The sequence below is a fragment of the Entelurus aequoreus genome, linkage group LG03, assembly GCF_033978785.1.
Source record: "Entelurus aequoreus isolate RoL-2023_Sb linkage group LG03, RoL_Eaeq_v1.1, whole genome shotgun sequence".
NCBI classification, from domain to species: domain Eukaryota; kingdom Metazoa; phylum Chordata; class Actinopteri; order Syngnathiformes; family Syngnathidae; genus Entelurus; species Entelurus aequoreus.
The window spans coordinates 2,598,653-2,624,466 of record NC_084733.1 but is presented as its reverse complement, the minus strand read 5'-3'; the positions used below and the strand labels follow the sequence as shown (position 1 = coordinate 2,624,466).

At 33.8% G+C, this 25,814-nt stretch overlaps 1 protein-coding gene across 4 annotated transcripts in view; it reads left to right on the top strand.

The window, feature by feature from the left end:
* The window catches only part of sptb (spectrin, beta, erythrocytic), a 118,319-nt gene extending 94,544 nt beyond the window's left edge, over positions 1-23,775 (top strand). For 3 of the 4 annotated variants that reach the window (XM_062040954.1, XM_062040953.1, XM_062040955.1), the window contains exons 32-37: positions 4,399-4,481; positions 14,429-14,489; positions 15,697-16,010; positions 18,584-18,757; positions 18,842-18,884; positions 23,082-23,770. In XM_062040954.1, coding sequence (XP_061896938.1) covers positions 4,399-4,481; positions 14,429-14,489; positions 15,697-16,010; positions 18,584-18,757; positions 18,842-18,884; positions 23,082-23,252 — 846 coding nt within the window. In that variant the 3' untranslated portion in view covers positions 23,253-23,770. Of the gene's footprint in view, positions 1-4,398; positions 4,482-14,428; positions 14,490-15,696; positions 16,011-18,583; positions 18,758-18,841; positions 18,885-23,081 lie in introns of all 4 variants that reach the window. The other variant, XM_062040952.1, reaches the window with a different exon arrangement.
* Positions 23,776-25,814: the final 2,039 nt, after the last annotated feature.

Genomic DNA, 25,814 nt, shown 5'->3' with positions numbered 1-25,814 from the left:
GGAACCATCCCGAGTGGAGACGGGTCAGCAGCGTAGAGATGTCCCCATCTGATGGACAGGCTAGCGGTCCACCCCGGAGCAGAGTAGAAAAGAAAAGAAAAGAAACGGCAGATCAACTGGTCTAAAAAGGGAGTCTATTTAAAGGCTAGAGTATACAAATGAGTTTTAAGATGAGACTTAAATGCTTCTACTGAGGTAGCATCTCTAACTTTTACCGGGAGGGCATTCCATAGTATTGGAGCCCCAATAGAAAACGCTCTATAGCCCGCAGACTTTTTTTGGGCTCTGGGAATCACTAATAAGCCGGAGTTCTTTGAACGCAGATTTCTTGCCGGGACATATGGTACAATACAATCGGCAAGATAGGCAGGAGCTTGACCGTGTAGTATTTTATACGTAAGTAGTAAAACCTTAAAGTCGCATCTTAGGTGCACAGGAAGCCAGTGCAAGTGAGCCAGTATAGGCGTAATATGATCAAACTTTCTTGTTTTTGTCAAAAGTCTAGCAGCCGCATTTTGTACCATCTGTAATCTTTTAATGCTAGAGGTAGGGAGGCCCGAAAATAAAACGTTACAGTAATCGAGACGAGATGTAACGAACGCATGGATAATGATCTCAGCATCGCTTGTGGACAAAATGGAACGAATTTTAGCGATATTACGGAGATGAAAGAAGGCCGTTTTAGTAACACTCTTAATGTGTGACTCAAACGAGAGAGTTGGGTCGAAGATAATACCCAGATTCTTTACCGAGTCGCCTTGTTTAATTGTTTGGTTGTCAAATGTTAAGGTGGTATTATTAAATAGATGTTGGTGTTGAGCAGGACCGATAATCAGCATTTCCGTTTTCTTAGCGTTGAGTTTCAAAAAGTTAGCGGACATCCATTGTTTAATTTCATTAAGACACGCCTCCAGCTGACTACAATCCGGCGTGTTGGTCAACTTTAGGGTCATGTAGAGTTGAGTGTCATCAGCATAACAGTGAAAGCTAACACCGTATTTGCGTATAATGTCACCTAGCGGCAGCATGTAAATACTAAAGAGTGCAGGGCCAAGAACTGAACCCTGGGGAACTCCGCACGTTACCTTGACATAGTCCGAGGTCACATTGTTATGGGAGACGCACTGCATCCTGTCAGTAAGATAAGAGTTAAACCAAGACAAGGCTAAGTCTGACATCCCAATACGCGTTTTGATACGCTCTAATAAAATATTATGATCAACAGTATCGAAAGCGGCGCTAAGATCAAGAAGCAGCAACATAGATGACGCATCAGAATCCATCGTTAGCAATAGATCATTAGTCATTTTTGCGAGGGCTGTCTCCGTAGAGTGATTTGCCCTGAAACCGGATTGAAAAGGTTCACAGAGATTGTTAGTCACTAAGTGTTCATTTAGCTGCTGTGCGACAATTTTTTCGAGAATTTTCGAGATAAACGGTAGGTGGGACACCGGCCGGTAGTTCACCATGAGGTCAGGATCGAGGTTAGGTCTTTTGAGTAGAGGATGAATAACTGCTTTTTTGAATGCTAGGGGAACAGTGCCGGAGGAAAGTGATAGGTTTATAATATTTAACACTGATGGACCTAATAAAACAAAAAGCTCCTACACAAGAGATACGTGCAGACTGCAATATGATGGCAGTCACACATAAGAGATACGTGCAGACTGCAATATGATGGCAGTCACACATAAGAGATACGTGTAGACTGCAATATGATGGCAGTCACACATAAGAGATACGTGTAGACTGCAATATGATGGCAGTCACACATAAGAGATACGTGCAGACTGCAATATGATGGCAGTCACACATAAAAGATACGTGTAGACTGCAATACGATGGCAGTCACACAAGAGATACGTGTAGACTGCAATATGATGGCATTCACACATAAGAGATACCTGTAGACTGCAATATGATGGCAGTCACACATAAGAGATACGTGCAGACTGCAATATGATGGCAGTCACACATAAGAGATACGTGTAGACTGCAATATGATGGCAGTCACACACAAGAGATACGTGTAGACTGCAATATGATGGCAGTCACACATAAGAGATACGTGTGGACTGCAATTTGATGGCAGTCACACATAAGAGATACGTGTGGACTGCAATATGATGGCAGTCACACATAAGAGATACGTGTGGACTGCAATATGATGGCAGTCACACATAAGAGATACGTGCAGACTGCAATATGATGGCAGTCCCACATAAGAGATATGTGCAGACTGCAATATGATGGCAGTCACACATAAGAGATACGTGTAGACTGCAATATGATGGCAGTCACACATAAGAGATACGTGTAGACTGCAATATTATGGCAGTCACACATAAGAGATACGTGTAGACTGCAATATGATGGCAGTCACACATAAGAGATACGTGTAGACTGCAATATGATGGCAGTCACACATAAGAGATACGTGTAGACTACAATATGATGGCAGTCAAACATAAGAGATACGTGTGGACTGCAATATGATGGCAGTCACACATAAGAGATACGTGTAGACTGCAATATGATGGCAGTCACACATAAGAGGTACGTGTAGACTGCAATATGATGGCAGTCACACATAAGAGGTACGTGTAGACTGCAATATGATGGCAGTCACACATAAGAGATACGTGTGGACTGCAATATGATGGCAGTCACACATAAGAGATACGTGTGGACTGCAATATGATGGCAGTCACACATAAGAGATACGTGTGGACTGCAATATGATGGCAGTCACACATAAGAGATACGTGCAGACTGCAATATGATGGCAGTCCCACATAAGAGATATGTGCAGACTGCAATATGATGGCAGTCACACATAAGAGATACGTGTAGACTGCAATATGATGGCAGTCACACATAAGAGATACGTGTAGACTGCAATATGATGGCAGTCACACATAAGAGATACGTGTAGACTGCAATATGATGGCAGTCACACATAAGAGATACGTGTAGACTACAATATGATGGCAGTCAAACATAAGAGATACGTGTGGACTGCAATATGATGGCAGTCACACATAAGAGATACGTGTAGACTGCAATATGATGGCAGTCACACATAAGAGGTACGTGTAGACTGCAATATGATGGCAGTCACACATAAGAGGTACGTGTAGACTGCAATATGATGGCAGTCACACATAAGATATGTGTAGACTGCAATATGATGGCAGTCACACATAAGAGATACGTGTAGACTGCAATATGATGGCAGTCACACATAAGAGGTACGTGTAGACTGCAATATGATGGCAGTCACACATAAGAGATACGTGTAGACTGCAATATGATGGCAGTCACACATAAGAGATACGTGTAGACTGCAATATGACTCAAGTAAACACCAACATGTTATATGTTCCATTGAAAATATAGAACATTACACACGGCGCTCCAAAATGTATGAAAATGTTTTAGTATGACTTTGGTAAGCTATGAAGCCACACCACTTGATGGATTGTACTGTGCTTCAACATAGGAGTATTATTATGCTGTGTGTGTATAAGGTAAGACATATTATCTGGCGTTTTGTTTGGCAATATTATGCAAAAGCAACTTTTCTTACCTTCTGGTACCTGCTGATCTGTACTTGGGATCTGCATGAGTCCTGAAAATGTGCCTTTGTAGTCCGATAAGCTTCTTCTTTTTCTCTATCTTCTTGTTATGTGACATTCATCCTCCACTGTTGCCATTTCTAATATAAAGTAGTGTAAAGTTCTTACTTATATCTGTCAGTAAACTCACCATGGAAGCACTAAAACATACCGGTGTAGTGACTTTACATTATTCACCCAAGGAACTTTAGTGAGTTAAAACATCATCTATGCAACATTTTGAGCAAAGAAGCAGCATCACATGTTATGTAGACCACAAGGAAGTCTTTTACATTTAGACAAAAATAATAATAATAATGACTCCTTTAATGCGCCTTATATATGAAAAAAGATGGAAAATAGTTTTTACTTGCAGACAATTGTTTATTACACCTGTGAATCATTTTCTAATTGAAGAAAATTGTTTTTGTAAATGAGAGTAGTTTTTTTAATTGGAGAAAAAAATATTTTACTTCCGAATTGTTTTTTTTTGCTCGCAGAAAATAGCTTTTTTTTTTTTTTTTTTTTACTTGCGAATCGTTTTTTAAAATTTTTTTATCCGGTAATACTTGCACTTTTGCAGAAAATTCCGGGAATACTGCAGCAAAAAAAATGATTTTCAAGAAAATTTAAGACATTTTGGGGAAAAAAAAAGTGAAAGTCTTGAAAGAAGTGGTAAAAAGTAATCAGACAAAACAGGAAAAAGTTGTGATCTTGCATAAAAAAGCGGGAAATTGTGAAACTTTTTAAAATTTTATTTCTTTAAATGTTTGTGTTGCAGTTGGAGTTGTTGGAGCTGAGGAAACAACAGCAGGAAATGGAAGAGTTCCTCAAAGAGGAGCGACGCCCGGACCAAGACCGCAGGTACGCACTCTCACCCACGTTTATATTTATACTCTTTAAAGTCTCACCCACGTTTATATTTATACTCTTTAAAGTCTCACCCACGTTTATATTTATACTCTTTAAAGTCTCACCCACGTTTATGTTTATACTCTTTAAAGAATCACCCACGTTTATGTTTATACTCTTTAAAGTCTCACCCACGTTTATATTTATACTCTTTAAAGTCTCACCCACGTTTATATTTATACTCTTTAAAGTCTCACCCACGTTTATGTTTATACTCTTTAAAGTCTCACCCACGTTTATATTTATACTCTTTAAAGTCTCACCCACGTTTATATTTATGCTCTTTAAAGTCTCACCCACGTTTATATTTATGCTCTTTAAAGTCTCACCCACGTTTATGTTTATGCTCTTTAAAGTCTCACCCACGTTTATATTTATGCTCTTTAAAGTCTCACCCACGTTTATATTTATGCTCTTTAAAGTCTCACCCACGTTTATATTTATACTCTTTAAAGTCTCACCCACGTTTATATTTATACTCTTTAAAGTCTCACCCACGTTTATGTTTATGCTCTTTAAAGTCTCACCCACGTTTATGTTTATGCTCTTTAAAGTCTCACCCACGTTTATATTTATACTCTTTAAAGTCTCACCCACGTTTATATTTATACTCTTTAAAGTCTCACCCACGTTTATGTTTATGCTCTTTAAAGTCTCACCCACGTTTATGTTTATGCTCTTTAAAGTCTCACCCACGTTTATATTTATACTCTTTAAAGTCTCACCCACGTTTATGTTTATACTCTTTAAAGTCTCACCCACGTTTATATTTATACTCTTTATATTTATGCTCTTTAAAGTCTCACCCACGTTTATGTTTACTCTTTAAAGTCTCACCCACGTTTATATTTATACTCTTTAAAGTCTCACCCACGTTTATATTTATACTCTTTAAAGTCTCACCCACGTTTATGTTTATACTCTTTAAAGTCTCACCCACGTTTATGTTTATGCTCTTTAAAGTCTCACCCACGTTTATATTTATGCTCTTTAAAGTCTCACCCACGTTTATATTTATACTCTTTAAAGTCTCACCCACGTTTATATTTATACTCTTTAAAGTCTCACCCACGTTTATATTTATACTCTTTAAAGTCTCACCCACGTTTATGTTTATACTCTTTAAAGTCTCACCCACGTTTATGTTTATGCTCTTTAAAGTCTCACCCACGTTTATATTTATACTCTTTAAAGTCTCACCCACGTTTATATTTATACTCTTTAAAGTCTCACCCACGTTTATGTTTATACTCTTTAAAGTCTCACCCACGTTTATATTTATACTCTTTAAACTCTCACCCACGTTTATATTTATACTCTTTAAAGTCTCACCCACGTTTATGTTTATGCTCTTTAAAGTCTCACCCACGTTTATATTTATACTCTTTAAAGTCTCACCCACGTTTATGTTTATACTCTTTAAAGTCTCACCCACGTTTATATTTATGCTCTTTAAAGTTTCACCCACGTTTATGTTTACTCTTTAAAGTCTCACCCACGTTTATGTTTATGCTCTTTAAAGTCTCACCCACGTTTATGTTTATACTCTTTAAAGTCTCAACCACGTTTATATTTATGCTCTTTAAAGTCTCACCCACGTTTATATTTATACTCTTTAAAGTCTCACCCACGTTTATATTTATACTCTTTAAAGTCTCACTCACGTTTATATTTATACTCTTTAAAGTCTCACCCACGTTTATATTTATACTCTTTAAAGTCTCACTCACGTTTATATTTATACTCTTTAAAGTCTCACCCACGTTTATGTTTATACTCTTTAAAGTCTCACCCACGTTTATATTTATACTCTTTAAAGTCTCACCCACGTTTATATTTATACTCTTTAAAGTCTCACCCACGTTTATGTTTATACTCTTTAAAGTCTCACCCACGTTTATATTTATACTCTTTAAAGTCTCACCCACGTTTATATTTATGCTCTTTAAAGTCTCACCCACGTTTATATTTATGCTCTTTAAAGTCTCACCCACGTTTATATTTATACTCTTTAAAGTCTCACCCACGTTTATATTTATACTCTTTAAAGTCTCACCCACGTTTATGTTTATGCTCTTTAAAGTCTCACCCACGTTTATATTTATACTCTTTAAAGTCTCACCCACGTTTATATTTATACTCTTTAAAGTCTCACCCACGTTTATGTTTATACCCTTTAAAGTCTCACCCACGTTTATATTTATACTCTTTAAAGTCTCACCCACGTTTATATTTATGCTCTTTAAAGTCTCACCCACGTTTATATTTATGCTCTTTAAAGTCTCACCCACGTTTATATTTATACTCTTTAAAGTCTCACCCACGTTTATATTTATACTCTTTAAAGTCTCACCCACGTTTATGTTTATGCTCTTTAAAGTCTCACCCACGTTTATGTTTATGCTCTTTAAAGTCTCACCCACGTTTATATTTATACTCTTTAAAGTCTCACCCACGTTTATGTTTATACTCTTTAAAGTCTCACCCACGTTTATATTTATACTCTTTATATTTATGCTCTTTAAAGTCTCACCCACGTTTATGTTTACTCTTTAAAGTCTCACCCACGTTTATATTTATACTCTTTAAAGTCTCACCCACGTTTATATTTATACTCTTTAAAGTCTCACCCACGTTTATGTTTATACTCTTTAAAGTCTCACCCACGTTTATATTTATGCTCTTTAAAGTCTCACCCACGTTTATATTTATACTCTTTAAAGTCTCACCCACGTTTATATTTATACTCTTTAAAGTCTCACCCACGTTTATATTTATACTCTTTAAAGTCTCACCCACGTTTATGTTTATACTCTTTAAAGTCTCACCCACGTTTATGTTTATGCTCTTTAAAGTCTCACCCACGTTTATATTTATACTCTTTAAAGTCTCACCCACGTTTATATTTATACTCTTTAAAGTCTCACCCACGTTTATGTTTATACTCTTTAAAGTCTCACCCACGTTTATATTTATACTCTTTAAACTCTCACCCACGTTTATATTTATACTCTTTAAAGTCTCACCCACGTTTATGTTTATGCTCTTTAAAGTCTCACCCACGTTTATATTTATACTCTTTAAAGTCTCACCCACGTTTATGTTTATACTCTTTAAAGTCTCACCCACGTTTATATTTATGCTCTTTAAAGTTTCACCCACGTTTATGTTTACTCTTTAAAGTCTCACCCACGTTTATGTTTATGCTCTTTAAAGTCTCACCCACGTTTATGTTTATACTCTTTAAAGTCTCAACCACGTTTATATTTATGCTCTTTAAAGTCTCACCCACGTTTATATTTATACTCTTTAAAGTCTCACCCACGTTTATATTTATACTCTTTAAAGTCTCACTCACGTTTATATTTATACTCTTTAAAGTCTCACCCACGTTTATATTTATACTCTTTAAAGTCTCACTCACGTTTATATTTATACTCTTTAAAGTCTCACCCACGTTTATGTTTATACTCTTTAAAGTCTCACCCACGTTTATATTTATACTCTTTAAAGTCTCACCCACGTTTATATTTATACTCTTTAAAGTCTCACCCATGTTTATGTTTATACTCTTTAAAGTCTCACCCACGTTTATATTTATACTCTTTAAAGTCTCACCCACGTTTATATTTATGCTCTTTAAAGTCTCACCCACGTTTATATTTATGCTCTTTAAAGTCTCACCCACGTTTATATTTATACTCTTTAAAGTCTCACCCACGTTTATATTTATACTCTTTAAAGTCTCACCCACGTTTATGTTTATGCTCTTTAAAGTCTCACCCACGTTTATGTTTATGCTCTTTAAAGTCTCACCCACGTTTATATTTATACTCTTTAAAGTCTCACCCACGTTTATGTTTATACTCTTTAAAGTCTCACCCACGTTTATATTTATGCTCTTTAAAGTCTCACCCACGTTTATATTTATACTCTTTAAAGTCTCACCCACGTTTATATTTATACTCTTTAAAGTCTCACCCACGTTTGTATTTATACTCTTTAAAGTCTCACTCACGTTTATATTTATACTCTTTAAAGTCTCACCCACGTTTATATTTATACTCTTTAAAGTCTCACCCACGTTTATATTTATACTCTTTAAAGTCTCACCCACGTTTATATTTATACTCTTTAAAGTCTCACTCACGTTTATATTTATACTCTTTAAAGTCTCACCCACGTTTATGTTTATACTCTTTAAAGTCTCACCCACGTTTATATTTATACTCTTTAAAGTCTCACCCACGTTTATATTTATACTCTTTAAAGTCTCACCCACGTTTATATTTATACTCTTTAAAGTCTCACCCACGTTTATATTTATACTCTTTAAAGTCTCACCCACGTTTATATTTATACTCTTTAAAGTCTCACCCACGTTTATGTTTATACTCTAAAGTCTCACCCACGTTTATGTTTATGCTCTTTAAAGTCTCACCCACGTTTATGTTTATACTCTTTAAAGTCTCACCCACGTTTATGTTTATGCTCTTTAAAGTCTCACCCACGTTTATGTTTATACTCTTTAAAGTCTCACCCACGTTTATATTTATGCTCTTTAAAGTCTCACCCACGTTTATATTTATGCTCTTTAAAGTCTCACCCACGTTTATGTTTATACTCTTTAAAGTCTCACCCACGTTTATATTTATGCTCTTTAAAGTCTCACCCACGTTTATATTTATGCTCTTTAAAGTCTCACCCACGTTTATATTTATACTCTTTAAAGTCTCACCCACGTTTATATTTATACTCTTTAAAGTCTCACCCACGTTTATGTTTATACTCTTTAAAGTCTCACCCACGTTTATATTTATGCTCTTTAAAGTCTCACCCACGTTTATATTTATGCTCTTTAAAGTCTCACCCACGTTTATGTTTATACTCTTTAAAGTCTCACCCACGTTTATATTTATACTCTTTAAAGTCTCACCCATGTTTATGTTTATACTCTTTAAAGTCTCACCCACGTTTATGTTTATGCTCTTTAAAGTCTCACCCACGTTTATGTTTATGCTCTTTAAAGTCTCACCCACGTTTATATTTATACTCTTTAAAGTCTCACCCACGTTTATGTTTATACTCTTTAAAGTCTCACCCACGTTTATGTTTATACTCTTTAAAGTCTCACCCACGTTTATGTTTATGCTCTTTAAAGTCTCACCCACGTTTATGTTTATACTCTTTAAAGTCTCACCCACGTTTATGTTTATGCTCTTTAAAGTCTCACCCACGTTTATATTTATACTCTTTAAAGTCTCACCCACGTTTATATTTATACTCTTTAAAGTCTCACCCACGTTTATGTTTATACTCTTTAAAGTCTCACCCACGTTTATGTTTATGCTCTTTAAAGTCTCACCCACGTTTATATTTATACTCTTTAAAGTCTCACCCACGTTTATATTTATACTCTTTAAAGTCTCACCCACGTTTATATTTATGCTCTTTAAAGTCTCACCCACGTTTATATTTATGCTCTTTAAAGTCGGACCTCAACTCACAGAAAATATCCAAGAAGTTTCACAGACTTGCTAACCGAGTTGAAGCTAACCTAGAAAATAGGACTGGATGATTGTGGCAAAAATATTGAGATTATTTTATATTGATATTGAAATCACAATTAATGACACCATTATTCATTATGTGAAAAAATGAATATTTCTTGTACCACCAAAACTTAACATTAAATATCAATTCAGAGAATATAAATTACTAACAAATATGTAAAATATTAACAATAAATAAAATAATATCAATATTAAACAATAACATTCAGTGTTTCTGTTTTCATTTTTTAGAGATCAGTTTTTTACCTCTAGAAAATATTTTTTCCAGCATTTTATACTTGGAGAAATTTTTTTTTTAATTCTCAGAAAATTGTTTTTATACTTGCATGAACTTGATTTCATACTTGGAGAAAACTGTTTTTTTTCCGTTGAAAAAACTTTTATTTTTTACTTGAGAGGTTTTTTTTTGTATTGAAAACATTTTTTTTTTTACTTGAATAAAAGATTTTTTGCGAATCGTTTTTTTTACCTGCAGAAAATATTTTTTCCAGCTTTTTTCAAGATAATTTTTTTTTTATACTTGCATGAAGTTGATTTCATACTTGGAGAAAACTTTTTTTTCCTTGCCAATTGTTTGTTTTTTTCCATTGAAAATATATATATTTTTTCTTGCATAACATTTTTTTTAACTTGTGAATTGTTTTTTACCTGTAGAAAATATTTTTTCCAGCATTTTATGCTTGTAGAATTTTTTTTTTTTTATTCTCAGAAAATTGTTTTTATACTTGCATGAAGAGGATTTCATACTTGGAGAAAAATGTTTTTTGTTTTTTTTTACTTAATAATCAATTTTTTTCCATTGAAAAACATTTTTTTTTACTTGCATACAATTTTTTTTTTTTTTACTTGCAAATCGTTTTTTTACCTGCAGAAAATATTTTTTCCAGATTTTTTTAGGATAATTTTTTTTTATACTTGCATGAAGTTGATTTCATACTTGGAGAAAACTTTTTTTTTACTTGCCAATTGTTTTTTTTTCCCCATTGAATTTTTTTTTCCCTTTTCTTGCATAACATTTTTTTTAAACTTGTGAATTGTTTTTTAACCTGTAGAAAATATTTTTTCCAGCATTTTATGCTTGTAGAAAATAGTTTTTTTATTCTCAGAAAATTGTTTTTATACTTGCATGAAGTTGATTTCATACTTGGAGAAAACTTTTTTTTACTTGCCAATTTTTATTTTTTTTCTTGCATAACATTTTTTTTTAACTTGCGAATCGTTTTTTACCTGTAATGTGGGAATTTTGGGAAAAGCGGGATTTAAAAAAAAAAATGATTAAGAGCATGAATGAGCTGAATTGGTTGGTGTTGTAATTGTTTAAATCGGTCAAGAAATGTTGAATTAGTAACAGCTTTTAATTGAGAAATTCCTGGAATTTCAGGAAAACATGGAATTTTTTATAGTTCCTTAACCAACTTGGTTTTTCTCCTGAATATGAGGAGCGGTTTTACAATAGAACGGTTGAAAAATGTGAAAGGAGTAGTCGAACTTAAGAAGGGTGGAAATAAGTTACCAAAAAAACGGGAATTCCTGGAAATTTGTTGAATGTGGAAAAATGATAGTTTGAATGTCCAGGATGAGTTGAGGGTGGAATGGTTTGAATGGGTAGAAGAATGTGGGAACTGTGGAAGTTTGAAAAATAGCCAATTCATTTTAAATGGGGAAAATGCAAAAAAAAAAAAAAAGGAATTATGGGAAATCTGGGATTTTTTTTTGTGGAATTGTTGAAGCGGAGCACACAATTCCTGAACAGGCTGAATATTTTGAAGTTGGAACGGTTTGAATCAGATGAAAAATGTGGGAATTGTGGAACTTTGAAAAATGTCCCATTGATTTAAATGGGAATTTTGAGAAAAGTGGGAATTTTTTTGAAAATGGTAAAAAACTTGAATGGTCTGAATGAGTTGAAATGGTTGGTGGAGAGTAGTAACATGTTAAATTGAGAAATGGTATTACAAAATTCCTGGAATTTCGGGAAAACCGGGACTTTTCCCATTTCAAAAAACAACTTTGTTTTTTGTCCTGATTAAGAGGAATGATTTGACGGTGGAAATGCGTGGAAAAATGTGGAAGGCGTAGTTGCCGGAAAAAAAGGGGAATTCCTTCTACTTTTTGGTGAGTTAAAGGCCTACTGAAATGACATTTTTTTATTTAAACGGGAATAGCAGATCCATTCTATGTGTCATACTTGATCATTTCGCGATATTGCCATATTTTTGCTGAAAGGATTTAGTAGAGAAAATCGACGATAAAGTTCACAACTTTTGCTCGCTGATAAAAAAAAGCCTTGCCTGTAGCGGAAGTAGCGTGACGTCACAGGAGCTAGTATTCCTCACAATTCCCCGTTGTTTACAATGGAGCGAGAGAGTGATGATTACCCCATTAATTTGAGCGAGGATGAAAGATTCGTGGATGAGGAACGTTACAGTGAAGGACTTGAGAGGCAGTGATGGATGTATCTTTTTTCGCTCTGACCGTAACTTAGGTACAAGCTGGCTCATTGGATTCCACACTCTCTCCTTTTTCTATTGTGGATCACAGATTTGTATTTTAAACCACCTCAGATACTATATCCTCTTGAAAATGAGAGTCGAGCACGCCAAATGGACATTCACAGTGACTGAACATGTAAATACACGATTAATAATATTCAGCTTTGCGAAGCTAAAAAAATAGAAGCTAACCTAGCTACGTAGCCAACGTGATAGCATCAGTCTCAAATGCAGATAGAAACTAAATTAAAAAAAACCCTGACTGGATGGATAGACAGAAGATCCAAAATACTATTAAACCATGAATGATATTCCGCTTGGCGAAGCTAAAAAAACAGAAGCTAACCTAGCTGCGTAGCCAACGTGATAGCATCAGTCTCAAATGCAGATAGAAACTAAATAAAAAAAAACCCTGACTGGATGGATAGACAGAAGATCAATAATACTATTAAACCATGAACATGTAAATACACGATTAATAATATTCAGCTTTTCGAAGCTAAAAAAATAGAAGCTAACCTAGCTGCGTAGCCAACGTGATAGCAGCAGTCTCAAATGCAGATAGAAACTAAATTAAAAAAAACCCTGACTGGATGGATAGACAGAAGATCAATAATACTATTAAACCATGAACATGTAAATACACGATTAATAATATTCCGCTTGGCGAAGCTAAAAAAAAAGAAGCTAACCTAGCTGCGTAGCTAACTTAGATGCGGCGGCGGGCGTTGTACGCTTTTGACGACACCCCGGCCGCCATCAGAGTCGGCAAGAAACATATATTTCCCCAAAGTTACGTACGTGACATGCACATATCGACACGCACGTACGGGCAATCGATCAAATGTTTGGAAGCCAAAGCTGTACTCACCGTAGTGCGTCTGCTATCCTGCTCAAAACACAACACAACCTCCTGGTGTTGGTGTTGCTGTAGTCCGCCGCTCCACCGATCGCACCTACAACTTTCTTATTTGCAGCCTCCATTGTCCATTAAACAAATTGCTCAATCGCTTTATTAACAAGCGGTAACTGGTTGTAGTTCAAAAAGTAACGCACACACATACACGAGCTGCTGGTAGCCAAAACTCACGCTCACACACACTCAAGTTCTCCGCCAACTTACTCGCGCATGCGCGTTCCCCAAAGCCTTAAAGACACAGTACACTAATGCAAATATCACAGATATTACAGTATTGTACTTAGCCGCTAAGACACCGATCCATCCCACCTACAACTTTCTTCTTTGCAGTCTCCATTGTTCATTAAACAAATTGCAAAAGATTCAGAATACTGTGGAATTTTGTCGAAGAAAACAAGAGGCTTTTCTATCGGGTCCAACCACTTCCGTTGCTTTTGTGACGTCACGCGCATAAATCATATCCAAAGGAGTTTTTCAAGCGGAAGTGTGGCGGGAATTTTAAAATGTCACTTTATAAGTTAACCCGGCCGTATTGGCATGTGTTGCAATGTTAAGATTTCATCATTGATATATAAACTATCAGACTGCGTGGTCGCTAGTAGTGGCTTTCAGTAGGCCTTTAAGTGAGTATTGATGAGGCATATTGTGTCAAATAGTAAGTAGCAACCACGGTGAGATCACAAACTTCTAGTAGACGTGCTTTTGTTTTCACTCAAATACTGACTCATCAATAATTTGCATGCACTTTAGTCCTTTTATTCCCATTGTCATATTTTTATGATCGCGAGAAGCCGGAATGGAGATCAAAATTCTGTTAATTGTCCTGAAGCCCTACTAGAAGATTTTTTTTTTTCAAGCTGCTGTTTTTTTGGGGTTCAGAGGAAAAACAAAGAATAAAATGTATTTTCCACCCAGGAGTGAAGACACAGGTTTTGCAGAATCTTCTCAACTCTTCACCGTCGACGAAGAAACTTTGGTGAGTAAAAAAATCCCTCTGACTTTAGACCAGGGGTCACCAACGCGGTGCCCGCGGGCACCAGGTAGCCCGTAAGGACCAGATGAGTAGCCCGCTGGCCTGTTCTAAAAGTAGCTCAAATAGCAGCACTTACCAGTGAGCTGCCTCTATTTTTTAAATTGTATTTATTTACTAGCAAGCTGGTCTCGCTTTGCCCGACATTTTTAATTCTAAGAGAGACAAAACTCAAATAGAATTTGAAAATCCAAGAAAATATTTTAAAGACTTGGTCTTCACTTGTTTAAATGAATTTATTAATTTTATTACTTTGCTTATTATAACTTTCAGAAAGACAATTTTAGAGAAAAAATACAACCTTAAAAATGATTTTTAAACACATATACCTTTTTACCTTTTAAATTCCTTCCTCTTCTTTCCTTACAATTTAAATCAATGTTCAAGTAAATTATTTTTTTTTTATTGTAAAGAATAAAAAATCAATTTTAATTTAATTTTTCATTTTAGCTTCTGTTTTTTCGGCAAAGAATATTTGTGAAATATTTCTTCAAACTTATTATGATTAAAATTCAAAAAAATTATTCTGGCAAATCCAGAAAATCTGTAGAATCAAATTTAAATCTTATTTCAAAGTCTTTTGAATTTCTTTTAAAATTTTTGCTCTGGAAAATCTAGAAGAAATAATGATTTGTCTTTGTTAGAAATATAGCTTGGTCCAATTTGTTATATATTCTAACAAAGTGTAGATTGGATTTTAACCTATTTAAAACATATCATCAAAATTCTAAAATTAATCTTAATCAGGAAAAATTACTAATGATGTTCCATAAATTATTTTTTTAATTTTTTCAAAAAGATTGGAATTAGCTAGTTTTTCTCTTCTTTTTTTCGGTTGAATTTTGAATTTTAAAGAGTCGAAATTGAAGATAAACTATGTTTCAAAATTTAATTGTCATTTTTTTCGTGTTTTCTCCTCTTTTAAACCGTTCAATTAAGTGTAAATGTCATTAATTATGAATAATAACATAGAGTTAAAGGTAAATTGAGCAAATTGGCTATTTATGGCAATTTATTTAAGTGTGTATCAAACTGGTAGCCCTTCGCATTAATCACTACCCAAGAAGTAGCTCTTGCGTTCAAAAAGGTTGCTGACCCCTGGTATAGACCCTGGTCTGTGTTGTGAGCCCTCAAATACTCCTAATGTCTCCAGTCCACGGTCCCAGAGGCCGGTTATGGCCTACCCGAGGCCGGTTCTGGCATAACGGAGGCCGGTCCTGGCCTAACGGAGGTCGGTCCTGGCCTACCGGAGGCCGGTTCTGGCCTACCGGAGGCGGAGGAGACGGGCGATGCCACGATGGCCGTAGAGTCGGAGATGAGAGAGAGCGGCTCTTTGGAGCTGGAGGCGGCGCCGGCCGAAGCGGAACGTGTGGCCACTTTGCCTTTGGAGACGCAGGCGGTGCTGATGGAGGGAATGTTGGGGCGCAAGCAGGACGTGGAGGACTCTGGCAGGAAGTCCTCTAATAGGTACCTTTTTTTTTCTCAAAATAATTGATTGTGATGTGATTTAAGAGATTTGATTTTAATTTGTTTTGTTTGCCTCACTTCATCTGACACACCCGCTTAGGAGGTGCAGCAGCTTGAAAAAATAAATAGGAATTCAGCTACTCTCCTCTGAACTTTGGGCCTTTTTCACAAAATATTAATTATGTTGCAAACAACACTTTTTACAATCATCATTTTGAGAAAATAGCTCATAATCTTACAAGACTAAAAGTAGAACATTTGACTTTTTTCTCTTTAAGATTAAGAGCAATTTTATACGTGTTTAATTACATAAAAGTCTTACATTTATGATATTGTGCTATTACTTAGCGTTTTTCCCCCCCAAAAAAGCCATAATCTTACAAAAATGAAGTCATCTTCATACCAAAAGTGGCTATATATCATAATCTTTAAAAGATCAATAAGGAATATAAGAAATATCACATTTCGCAAAAGTTTTTTTTTTAAAAATATATTTGTGTCTTTATAGATATATATATATTTTTTTACAAATGTAAGTATATTCTAGTCTTATTAAAGTAAATATATATATATATATTTTTTTTTTGGATACATTTCAGTATATTCTACTCCTTATTAAAGTAAATAATTATCAGGGAAAGTTTAGTTTAGTACTTGTAAAAAAATATATACAAGTGCAGCTGATATCTGATTAGTACTTGTATTTATTATTAAAAAAATTTATCAGAATAGTCATTTTAAATACAAAAGAAAACATTTAGTTTTGTTTAAACTTTGTGCAGCTGATATCAGCTCGTGAAATGCAGCAAAAATAAAGATTAGAGTAATAATAATACAGCTACTCTCCTTCGAATGTTTGGCCATTTTCACAAAATATTAAATACGTTGCAAACAATATATTTTATGAACCTAATTTTGAGCAAATAGCTCGTAATCTTACAAGAATAAAAGTAGAATTTTTAGGAGTCAAAAGGAATGTCTAAAAATATATTTTCAAAACAAAAAAGTTATATAAACTATTATGCAATTGTATATACTGTATGTATATATATATATATGTATATACTTTTTTTACACAAAAATTGCTCAAAAATTATTATATTGTACTATAAATTACTTAAACGCAATCAAAATTGAAATTATTTTCATACCAAGAGTTGCAATATATCAGAAATTTTAAAAGATGAGTAAGGAATGTAATGTCAAGAGAAAAATATGAAATAATTACAATATATATTTTTATAAATAAAAATTATATATATATAATCATTATTATTTTTTTAAATTACATTTTTTATATATTTCTTTTTTATTTATAAAAAAATATATTGTAATTATTTTTGGAATGTATTTTTTTTTTTAAATTACATTTTTTATATATATTTTTTTTATTTATAAAAAAAAAAATGTAATTATTTTAGGAATGTAATGTCAAGAGAAAAATATAAAATATTAAACAATATATATTTTTATTTGTTTATAAATAAAATAAATAAATAAATACAAAAAATATATATATATATTTATAACAAAAAAGTATTACTTATAGACTCATAAAACATTTTATACATATTTTTCTGCACAAAAAATTCTTACATTTACTTTGTTTTTCCTCGGGGAAAAAAAAAGTCAATGGTATAGGAAAGAAGTCCGCAACATAGGGAGGAATGTAATATCAAAAGAAAAATACCAAAATGAGAGGAAGTTTTTTTTTTTTGTTTAAATTATTATTATTACTATAGTTATTTTATTTTTACATTTGATACAATCTAGTCTTTTTTAAGAATTTTTTTTTTGAGCTACTATAATTAAAAAAAAAAGGTGAAATGTCAACATAATAGTAATTTGTTTTACTCAAAAAAATATTTTTCCCAAAAAGAAAATTGATGTAATTTTGCGGAAGTCTTTAAAAAAAAAGATTTACTATGAAAATAATAAATTTGACTAAAAAAGTTGCGATTTTAAGTTAATATTTGTTTCTTTACAAATGAAATTGTATGACAATAAATGTGTTCCTTGACAAGAAATAAAGCCATAATGAAGGTTTGAGTTAAGTAATACGACCAGTTCTCAAATTGAATACAAAGTCTCCCTACTAACCCACCAGTGCCTCCATGGTAATGCCCCCCCCCCCCCCCTCTACCTCAAATAACTACTCACCCCCAAATCCTCCACACCACACCTCCGCTCCAGACAGACTAACCTCCTCCAACCTGCGAGGACAAAGCTACGAACAATGCTCCGCCGCTCCCAGTCTGTGGAACGCTCTCCCTGACCACCTGAGGGCACCACAAACTGTGGATGCTTTTAAAAAAGGCTTAAAAACCCTTCTTTTTAAAAAAATCCTTTTTTTTTTAGATTTATGCATGCTAGTACTGGCTATTAGGCTGTTCTAGTTTTTATTTTTATTTTATCTTATTAATGCACTGTAGCACTTTGAGGTTGTTTGCTCAATGTAAAGTGCTTTTTTTTTTTTTTTTTACAAATAAAATCTATTATTATTAAGTAGAGTTTTGGGATGCTAAAGCTAGTTTGTATTGTTGTCAAGCTGCCACTGACAAAGTGTGTTTCAGGTCGTGGACAAACTTGTACTGCGTGCTGAAGCCCGGTCAGCTCTCGGCCTACAAGGACGCCAAAAGCTTCGGCCACGGCATCACGTTTCACGGCGAGGACCCCCTGCCGCTCGGCAACGCCAGCTGGGACCTGCTGGCAAACTACAAGAAGAAGAAAAATGTGGCCAAGCTACGGTGAGACGCACTTTGAAGTCTGCGCCGTCACCATTCCACCTCAACCTTCTCTCTCTCTCTCTCTCTCTCTCTCTCGTCTGACAGCCTGGGCGACGGCAGTGAATATTTGTTCCAGTGCAAAGACGAGGTAAGTTGGCTAAACTCCACAAAACCCAGAAAAACATGGATTTAACATCTTAGATGGTCGCAGCTGAAACCAAAATTCTAATATTGAATTTATTTTTCCTCTCTGAGCTTCTTTCTCACTTACACGCTGACACTTTCCTTTGGCGCACTGCCACCAGAAAAGCCTTCTCACTCTTGGTGCGAACAGTGAACTAGTAAGCCATGTTTAGCTGGAATGAGTCTCGTATTTCTGGACCAAAATGAAGGTCCCTCTTAACTAGATGATGTGTGAATGCTGACAGAATGTAGTATGAATGTAAGAATAGTTGGAATGGTTTGAATTTCCAGGAAAAACTAAATTTGCTTTGGAACTTGGAAAAGTGTTGGTTGGATGAGTGGAATGTGTTGATGTTGGAAAGGTTTGAAGTAGGGATGTCCGATAATGGCTTTTTGCCGATATCCGATATTGTCCAACTTTTTAATTACCGATACCGATATCAACCGATATATGCAGTCGTGGAATTAACACATTATTATGCCTAATTTGGACAACCAGGTATGGTGAAGATAAGGTACTTTTTAAAAATAATAATAAAATAAGATAACTAAATTAAAAACATTTTCTTGAATAAAAAAGAAAGTAAAACAATATAAAAACAGTTACATAGAAACTAGTAATTAATGAAAATTTGTAAAATTAAGTGTTAAAGGTTAGTACTATTAGTGGAGCAGCAGCACGCACAATCATGTGTGCTTACGGACTGTATCCCTTGCAGACTGTATTGATATATATTGATATATAATGTAGGAACCAGAGTATTGATAACAGAAAGAAATGGGGGGAGGGAGGTTTTTTGGGTTGGTGCACTAATTGTAAGTGTATCTCGTGTTTTTTATGTTGATTTAATTAAAAAAAAAAAAAAAAAAAAAGATACAGATAATTAAAAAAAACGATACCGATAATTTCCGATATTACATTTTAACGCATTTATCGGCCGATAATATCGGCAGGCCGATATTATCGGACATCCCTAGTTTGAAGTGGATGAAAAATGTGCAAATTGTTGAACTTTGAAAAATGTCCCATTCATTTCAATGGGATTTTCGGGAAAAGCGGGATTTTTTTTAGAAAATGCTAAAAGACGTGAATGTTCTGAATGGTTGGTGTTGGAATTTTGGTTAGAATTTCCAGGGAAACTGGACTTTGGTTTGGAACTTGGGAAAGTGATGAGTGGAATGTGTTGATGTTGGAATGGCTTGAATAGGTTGAAAAATGTCCCCTTCATTTCAATGGGAACTTCCTGGAAATGTGGGAATTTTGGGAAAAGCGAGATTTAAAAAAAAAAAAATAATTAGTAGCATGAATGTCCTGAATGAGCTGAATTGGTTGGTGTTGGAATTATTTAAATCGACAGTTTTTAAATTGAGAAATTCCTGGAATTTTTATAGTTCCTTAACCAACTTGGTTTTTTTCCTAAATATGAGGAGTGTGTTGACGGTAGAATGGTTGAAATGGGTTGAAAAATGTGAAAGGAGTAGTCAAACTTAAGGGTGGAAATAGGTTACCAAAAAAAACGGGAATTCCTGGAAATTTGTTGAATGTGGAAAAATGATAGTGAATGTCCAGGATGGGTGGAATGGTTTGAAAGGGTAGAAGAATGTGGGAATTGTGGAAGTTTGAAAAATGGCCAAATCATTTTAAATGGGGAAAATGCAACAAAAAAAAAAGGGGGGGGGGGGGGGGGGGAATTATGGGAAATCTGGGATTTTTTTTTTTAGAATTGTTGAAGTAGAGCACACAATTCCTGAACAGGCTGAATATTTTGAAGTTGGAACAGTTTGAATCAGATGAAAAATGTGGGAATTGTGGAACTTTGATTGATTTAAATGGGAATTTCGGGAAAAGTGGGAATTTTTTAGAAAATGGTAAAACACGTAAATGGTCTGAATGAGTTGAAATGGTTGGTGTTGAAATTTTTACAAATTGGTGGAGAAATGTTGAAGTAGTAACATGTTGAATTGAGAAATGGTATTACAGAATTCCTGGAATTTCGGGAAAAACCGGGAGTTTTCACAGTTCAAAAACCAACTTTGTTTTTTTGTCCTGATTAAGAGGAATGTTTTGACGGTGGAACGGTTGAAATGCGTTGAAAAATGTGAAAGGAGTAGTCGAACTTAAGGGTGGAAATAGGTTACCAAAAATGGGAATTCCTGGGAATGTGTTAAATGTGGAAAAATGATAGTTTGAATGTCCAGGATGAGTTGAAGGTGGAATGGTTTGAATGGGTAGAAGAATGTGGGAATTGTGGAAGTTTGAAAAATGGCCAATTCATTTAAAAATGGGGAAAATGCAAAAATAAAAAAAGGAATTATGGGAAATCTGGGATTTTTTTTTAGAAATTGTTGAAGTAGAGCACACAATTCCTGAACAGGCTGAATATTTTGAAGTAGGAACTGTTTGAATCAGATGAAAAATGTGGGAATTGTGGGAATTTGGTGAAAAGTGGGAATTTTTTAGAAAATGGTAAAACACGTAAATGGTCTGAATGAGTTGAAATGGTTGGTGTTGAAATTTTACAAATTGGTGGAGAAATGTTGCAGTAGTAACATGTTGAATTGAGAAATGGTATTACAGAATTCCTGGAATTTCGGGAAAAACCGGGAGTTTTCCCAGTTCAAAAACCAACTTAGTTTTTTTGTCCTGATTAAGAGGAATGTTTTGATGGTGGAACGGTTGAAATGCGTTGAAAAATGTGAAAGGAGTAGTCGAACTTAAGAGTGGAAATAGGTTATGTTGCGTTTGACCAGCGTTCCTCCAATGGGGAATTCAAATTGCTAGTCTCTCCCAGATTCTTTTTATGGCAATAAGCTGATATTTATATTCAATCACCAGGCAGTAGTTGGTATTTTGTGGTTTATTCTCCAAGCTTAGAGGACAAACGTGAGACCAAGCGTTCCCTCGCCCAGTCTAGATCGGTCTCCCCTCAAACCCCCGGAAGTGCCGTGATCTTCTCCTCCCTCCTCCCCATCTGCAGTCCCCCAGCCTAGCACACGCGCTGAGCCCTTATCTCAGGAATGTTATGGCAGTCTCAACAGAGAGAACACTCAAGGACACTCGAATGCAAGCACTTTGTACCAGACGAGACATTAACTGATGAAAATATGACTATAGGAGTTTAGAAAGAAGTAACACTTAAATATGGATATGATTCTGATCTGCTTCCAACAGTTACCAAAAAACGGGAATTCCTGGAAATGTGTTAAATGTGGAAAAATGATAGTTTCAATGTCCAGGATGAGTTGAATGTGTTGAAGGTTGAATGGGTAGAAGAATGTGGGAATTGTGGAAGTTTGAAAAATGGCCAATTCATTTTAAATGGAGAAAATGCAAAAAATAAATAAATAGGGAACTATGGGAAATCTGGGAATTTTTGTTTTAGAATTATTGAAGTGGAGCACACAATTCCTGAACAGGCTGAATATTTTGAAGTTGGAACGGTTAGAATCAGATGGAAAAATGTGGGAATTGTTGAACTTTGAAAAATGTCCCATTCATTTCAGTGGGAATTTTTTTGAAAATGGTAAACATTTGAATGGTCTGAATGAGTTGAAATGGTTGGTGGAGAAATGTTGAAGTAGTAACATGTTGAATTGAGAAATGGTACTACAGAATTCCTGGAATTTCGAGAAAACCGGGAATTTTCCCAGTTGAAAAAACAACTTTCTGTTTTTTGTCCTGATTAAGAGGAATGATTTGACGGTTGAAATGCTTTGAAAAATGTGGAAAGAGTAGTTGCCAGAAAAAAGGGTCGAAAAAAAATGGAAATTCCTGGAATTTTTTACAACTTGGAAAAATGTCAGTTTGAATGTGTTGAAGCGTGGAATGGTTTGAATAGGTTGAAAAATGTGGAAATGGTGAATGTTTGAAAAATGTCCCAGAACTTGGAATTCTGGTAATTTGTCAAGGGAAATTTTTGCCTGCGATTCCCAAATAGGCTGAACACTTTGAATGGGATGAAACATGTGGAAGGTAGAGTGCGCCAAAATTGGAGAAGAAGAAGTAGAAGAATAACTAGATGAATAGCATATGTGATGAACTTGTGGGAGTGCTGTACTGTACTTAGTATGTTGAATACTGTACTCTACTGTATGTTGAATACTGTACTCTACTGTACTCTACTGTACTCTACTGTACTGAAGACAAATGGTTGTGTTTCAGGAGGAGCTGCAGCGTTGGAGCCGAGCGATGGCGAGGGCCCTGCAGCCCGTGGCGGAGGAGGCGGCAGCAAGGTTGTCCTCAGAGACCCCCAAAGCCCTCAGTCTGCCCCCGCTCACCTCCTCCCCCGCCAAGAAAGACAAAAAGTTCAGTCGCTTTGCCAAGAAGAAATAAAAGATATCTTCAGGGGCTCGCTGACACGCCTATTTGTGTACAATCTATTGGAGCACGCTCTATGCAGCCATTTCTAATCTACAAAACATCTTCTTATATTTGCCTTTTTTCTTGAACTATTTAAAGCTTCTTTCACACTCAACCAAAGATTGTTGGCGTTACTTTTTTTTGTTTTTCCTTTTAACTTTGCAATATGTGACCAACTTTCCACACACACGCTCGTCAACTGTAATCATAGCAACACACTTTTATATTATATTATATTTGTGTTAGGGCCACACTGACAAGGACTAAACAAATATTGTTACAACAGGAGCACAGAAGTGCGGCTCAATTTAGCATTTCTTCAGGGCCATAATATGCAATGTAATGACACACTTATTGTAGAATTAGTTTTTTGGAGAGGGGGCAAAAAAAGTAAAACATTTCAAGAAAAAATTATTAGTAATTATTAGTAGTTTTAGTTCAACCCACCAAAATCATTCAAACATTGAGAAAAAAAGTCAAAATTTATTTTCGTTTGAAAATATTTAATAAATTGTAATTTTTAAATGCAAAACTTTAACTTTAAAATGTTTCAATCTAAGAAAAAAACGTTTTATAAATATTAAAAAACATTAAAAATTAAACAAGTCGTGAATTTTTACGTTGACTTTTTCTTTTTAAATCTGCAAAAAATCTAGTAAATTTAGCAGAGCAAAGTAGCATTTTTTTATTGAATTTTTTTTTGCGAGGGGAAAGAAAAAGTAGAATATTTCAAGAAAAAATAATTAGTAATTTAAGTTTTAGTCCCCTCCAAAATCGTTCAAACATTTAAAAAAAGTATGATTTTTTTTTTGTTGTAAAATGTTTGAAAATACCTAAAAATGTAAATTTTGAAATGTAAAACTTTTTAAAATATTAAATTGGTGTATTAACAATTTAACAAGTCGTCAATTTTTATGTTTACCTTTTCTTTTTAAATCTGAAAAAATCAAGTCAATTTAGCAGAGAAAAGTAGCATTTCTTCAAGGCAATAAATTGAGTCCGAATTTTTTTTTGCGAGGGGAAAGAAAAAGTAAAATATTTCAAGAAAAAATAATTCGTAATTTAAGTTTTAGTCCCCTCCAAAATCGTTCAAACATTTAAAAAAAGTATGATTTTTTTTTTGTTGTAAAATGTTTGAAAATCCCTAAAAATGTAAATTTTGAAATGTAAAACTTTTTAAAATATTAAAATGGTGTATTAACAATTTAACAAGTCGTCAATTTTTATGTTTACCTTTTCTTTTTAAATCTGAAAAAATCAAGTAAATTTAGCAGAGAAAAGTAGCATTTCTTCAAGGCAATAAATTGAGTCCGAATTTTTTTTTGCGAGGGGAAAGAAAAAGTAAAATATTTCAAGAAAAAATCATTTGTAATTTAAGTTTTAGTCCCCTCCAAAATCGTTCAAACATTTAAAAAAAGTATGATTTTTTTTTGTTGTAAAATGTTTGAAAATACCTAACAATTTAGATTTTTAAATGTAAAACTTTTTAAAATATTAAAATGGTGTATTAACAATTTAACAAGTCGTCAATTTTTATGTTTACCTTTTCTTTTTAAATCTAAAAAATCAAGTAAATTTAGCAGAGAAAAGTAGCATTTCTTCAGGGCGATAATATGCAATAAAATGACACATTTTTATTGTAGAATTATTGTTTTGGAGAGGGGGAAAAAAATTGTCAAATATTTCAAGAAAAAATTATTAGTAATTTAAGTTTTAGTCCACCACCCAAAAAAATCATTCAAACATTGAAAAAAAGTCCAAATTAATTTTTGTTGTAAAATGTTTGAAAATATTTAATTAAAAATTGTCATTTTTAAATGTAAAAATTAAACTTTAAAATGTTTTAATCTAAAAAAGAAAATGTTAAAAAATATTAAAATGTATTCAAAATCAAACAAGTTGTGAATTTTTACGTTTACTTTTTCTCTTTAAATATGAAAAAAATCAAGTAAATTTAGCAGAGCCTAGTAGCATTTCTTCAGGGTCAGAATTTTTATAGATTTTTTTTTTGCGAGGGGAAAGAAAAAGTAAAATATTTCAAGAAAAAATAATTTGTAATTTAAGTTTTAGTTCTCCCCAAAATCGTTCAAACATTTTAAAAAAAAGTCCGAATTTTTTTTGTTGTAAAATGTTTTGAAAATACCTAAAAATGAAAATTTTGAAATGTAAAACTTTTTAAAATATTAAAATGGTGTATTAAAATGTAACAAGTCGTGAATTTTTGTTGAACTTTTCTTTTTAAATCTGAAAAAAATCAAGTAAATTTAGCAGAGAAAAGTAGCATTTCTTCAGGGCGATAATATGCAATGTAATGACACATTTTTATTGTAGAATTATTTTTTTTTGAGAGGGGTAAAAAGAAAAAGAAAGTCAAATATTTCACGAAAAAATTATTAGTAATTAAGTTTTAGTTCCCCCGCCCAAAATCATTCAAACATTGAGAAAAAAAGTCTAAATTTATTTTTGTTGTAAAATGTTTGAAAATATTTCACTAAAAATTGTCATTTTTAAATGTAAAACTTTTAACTTTAAAAT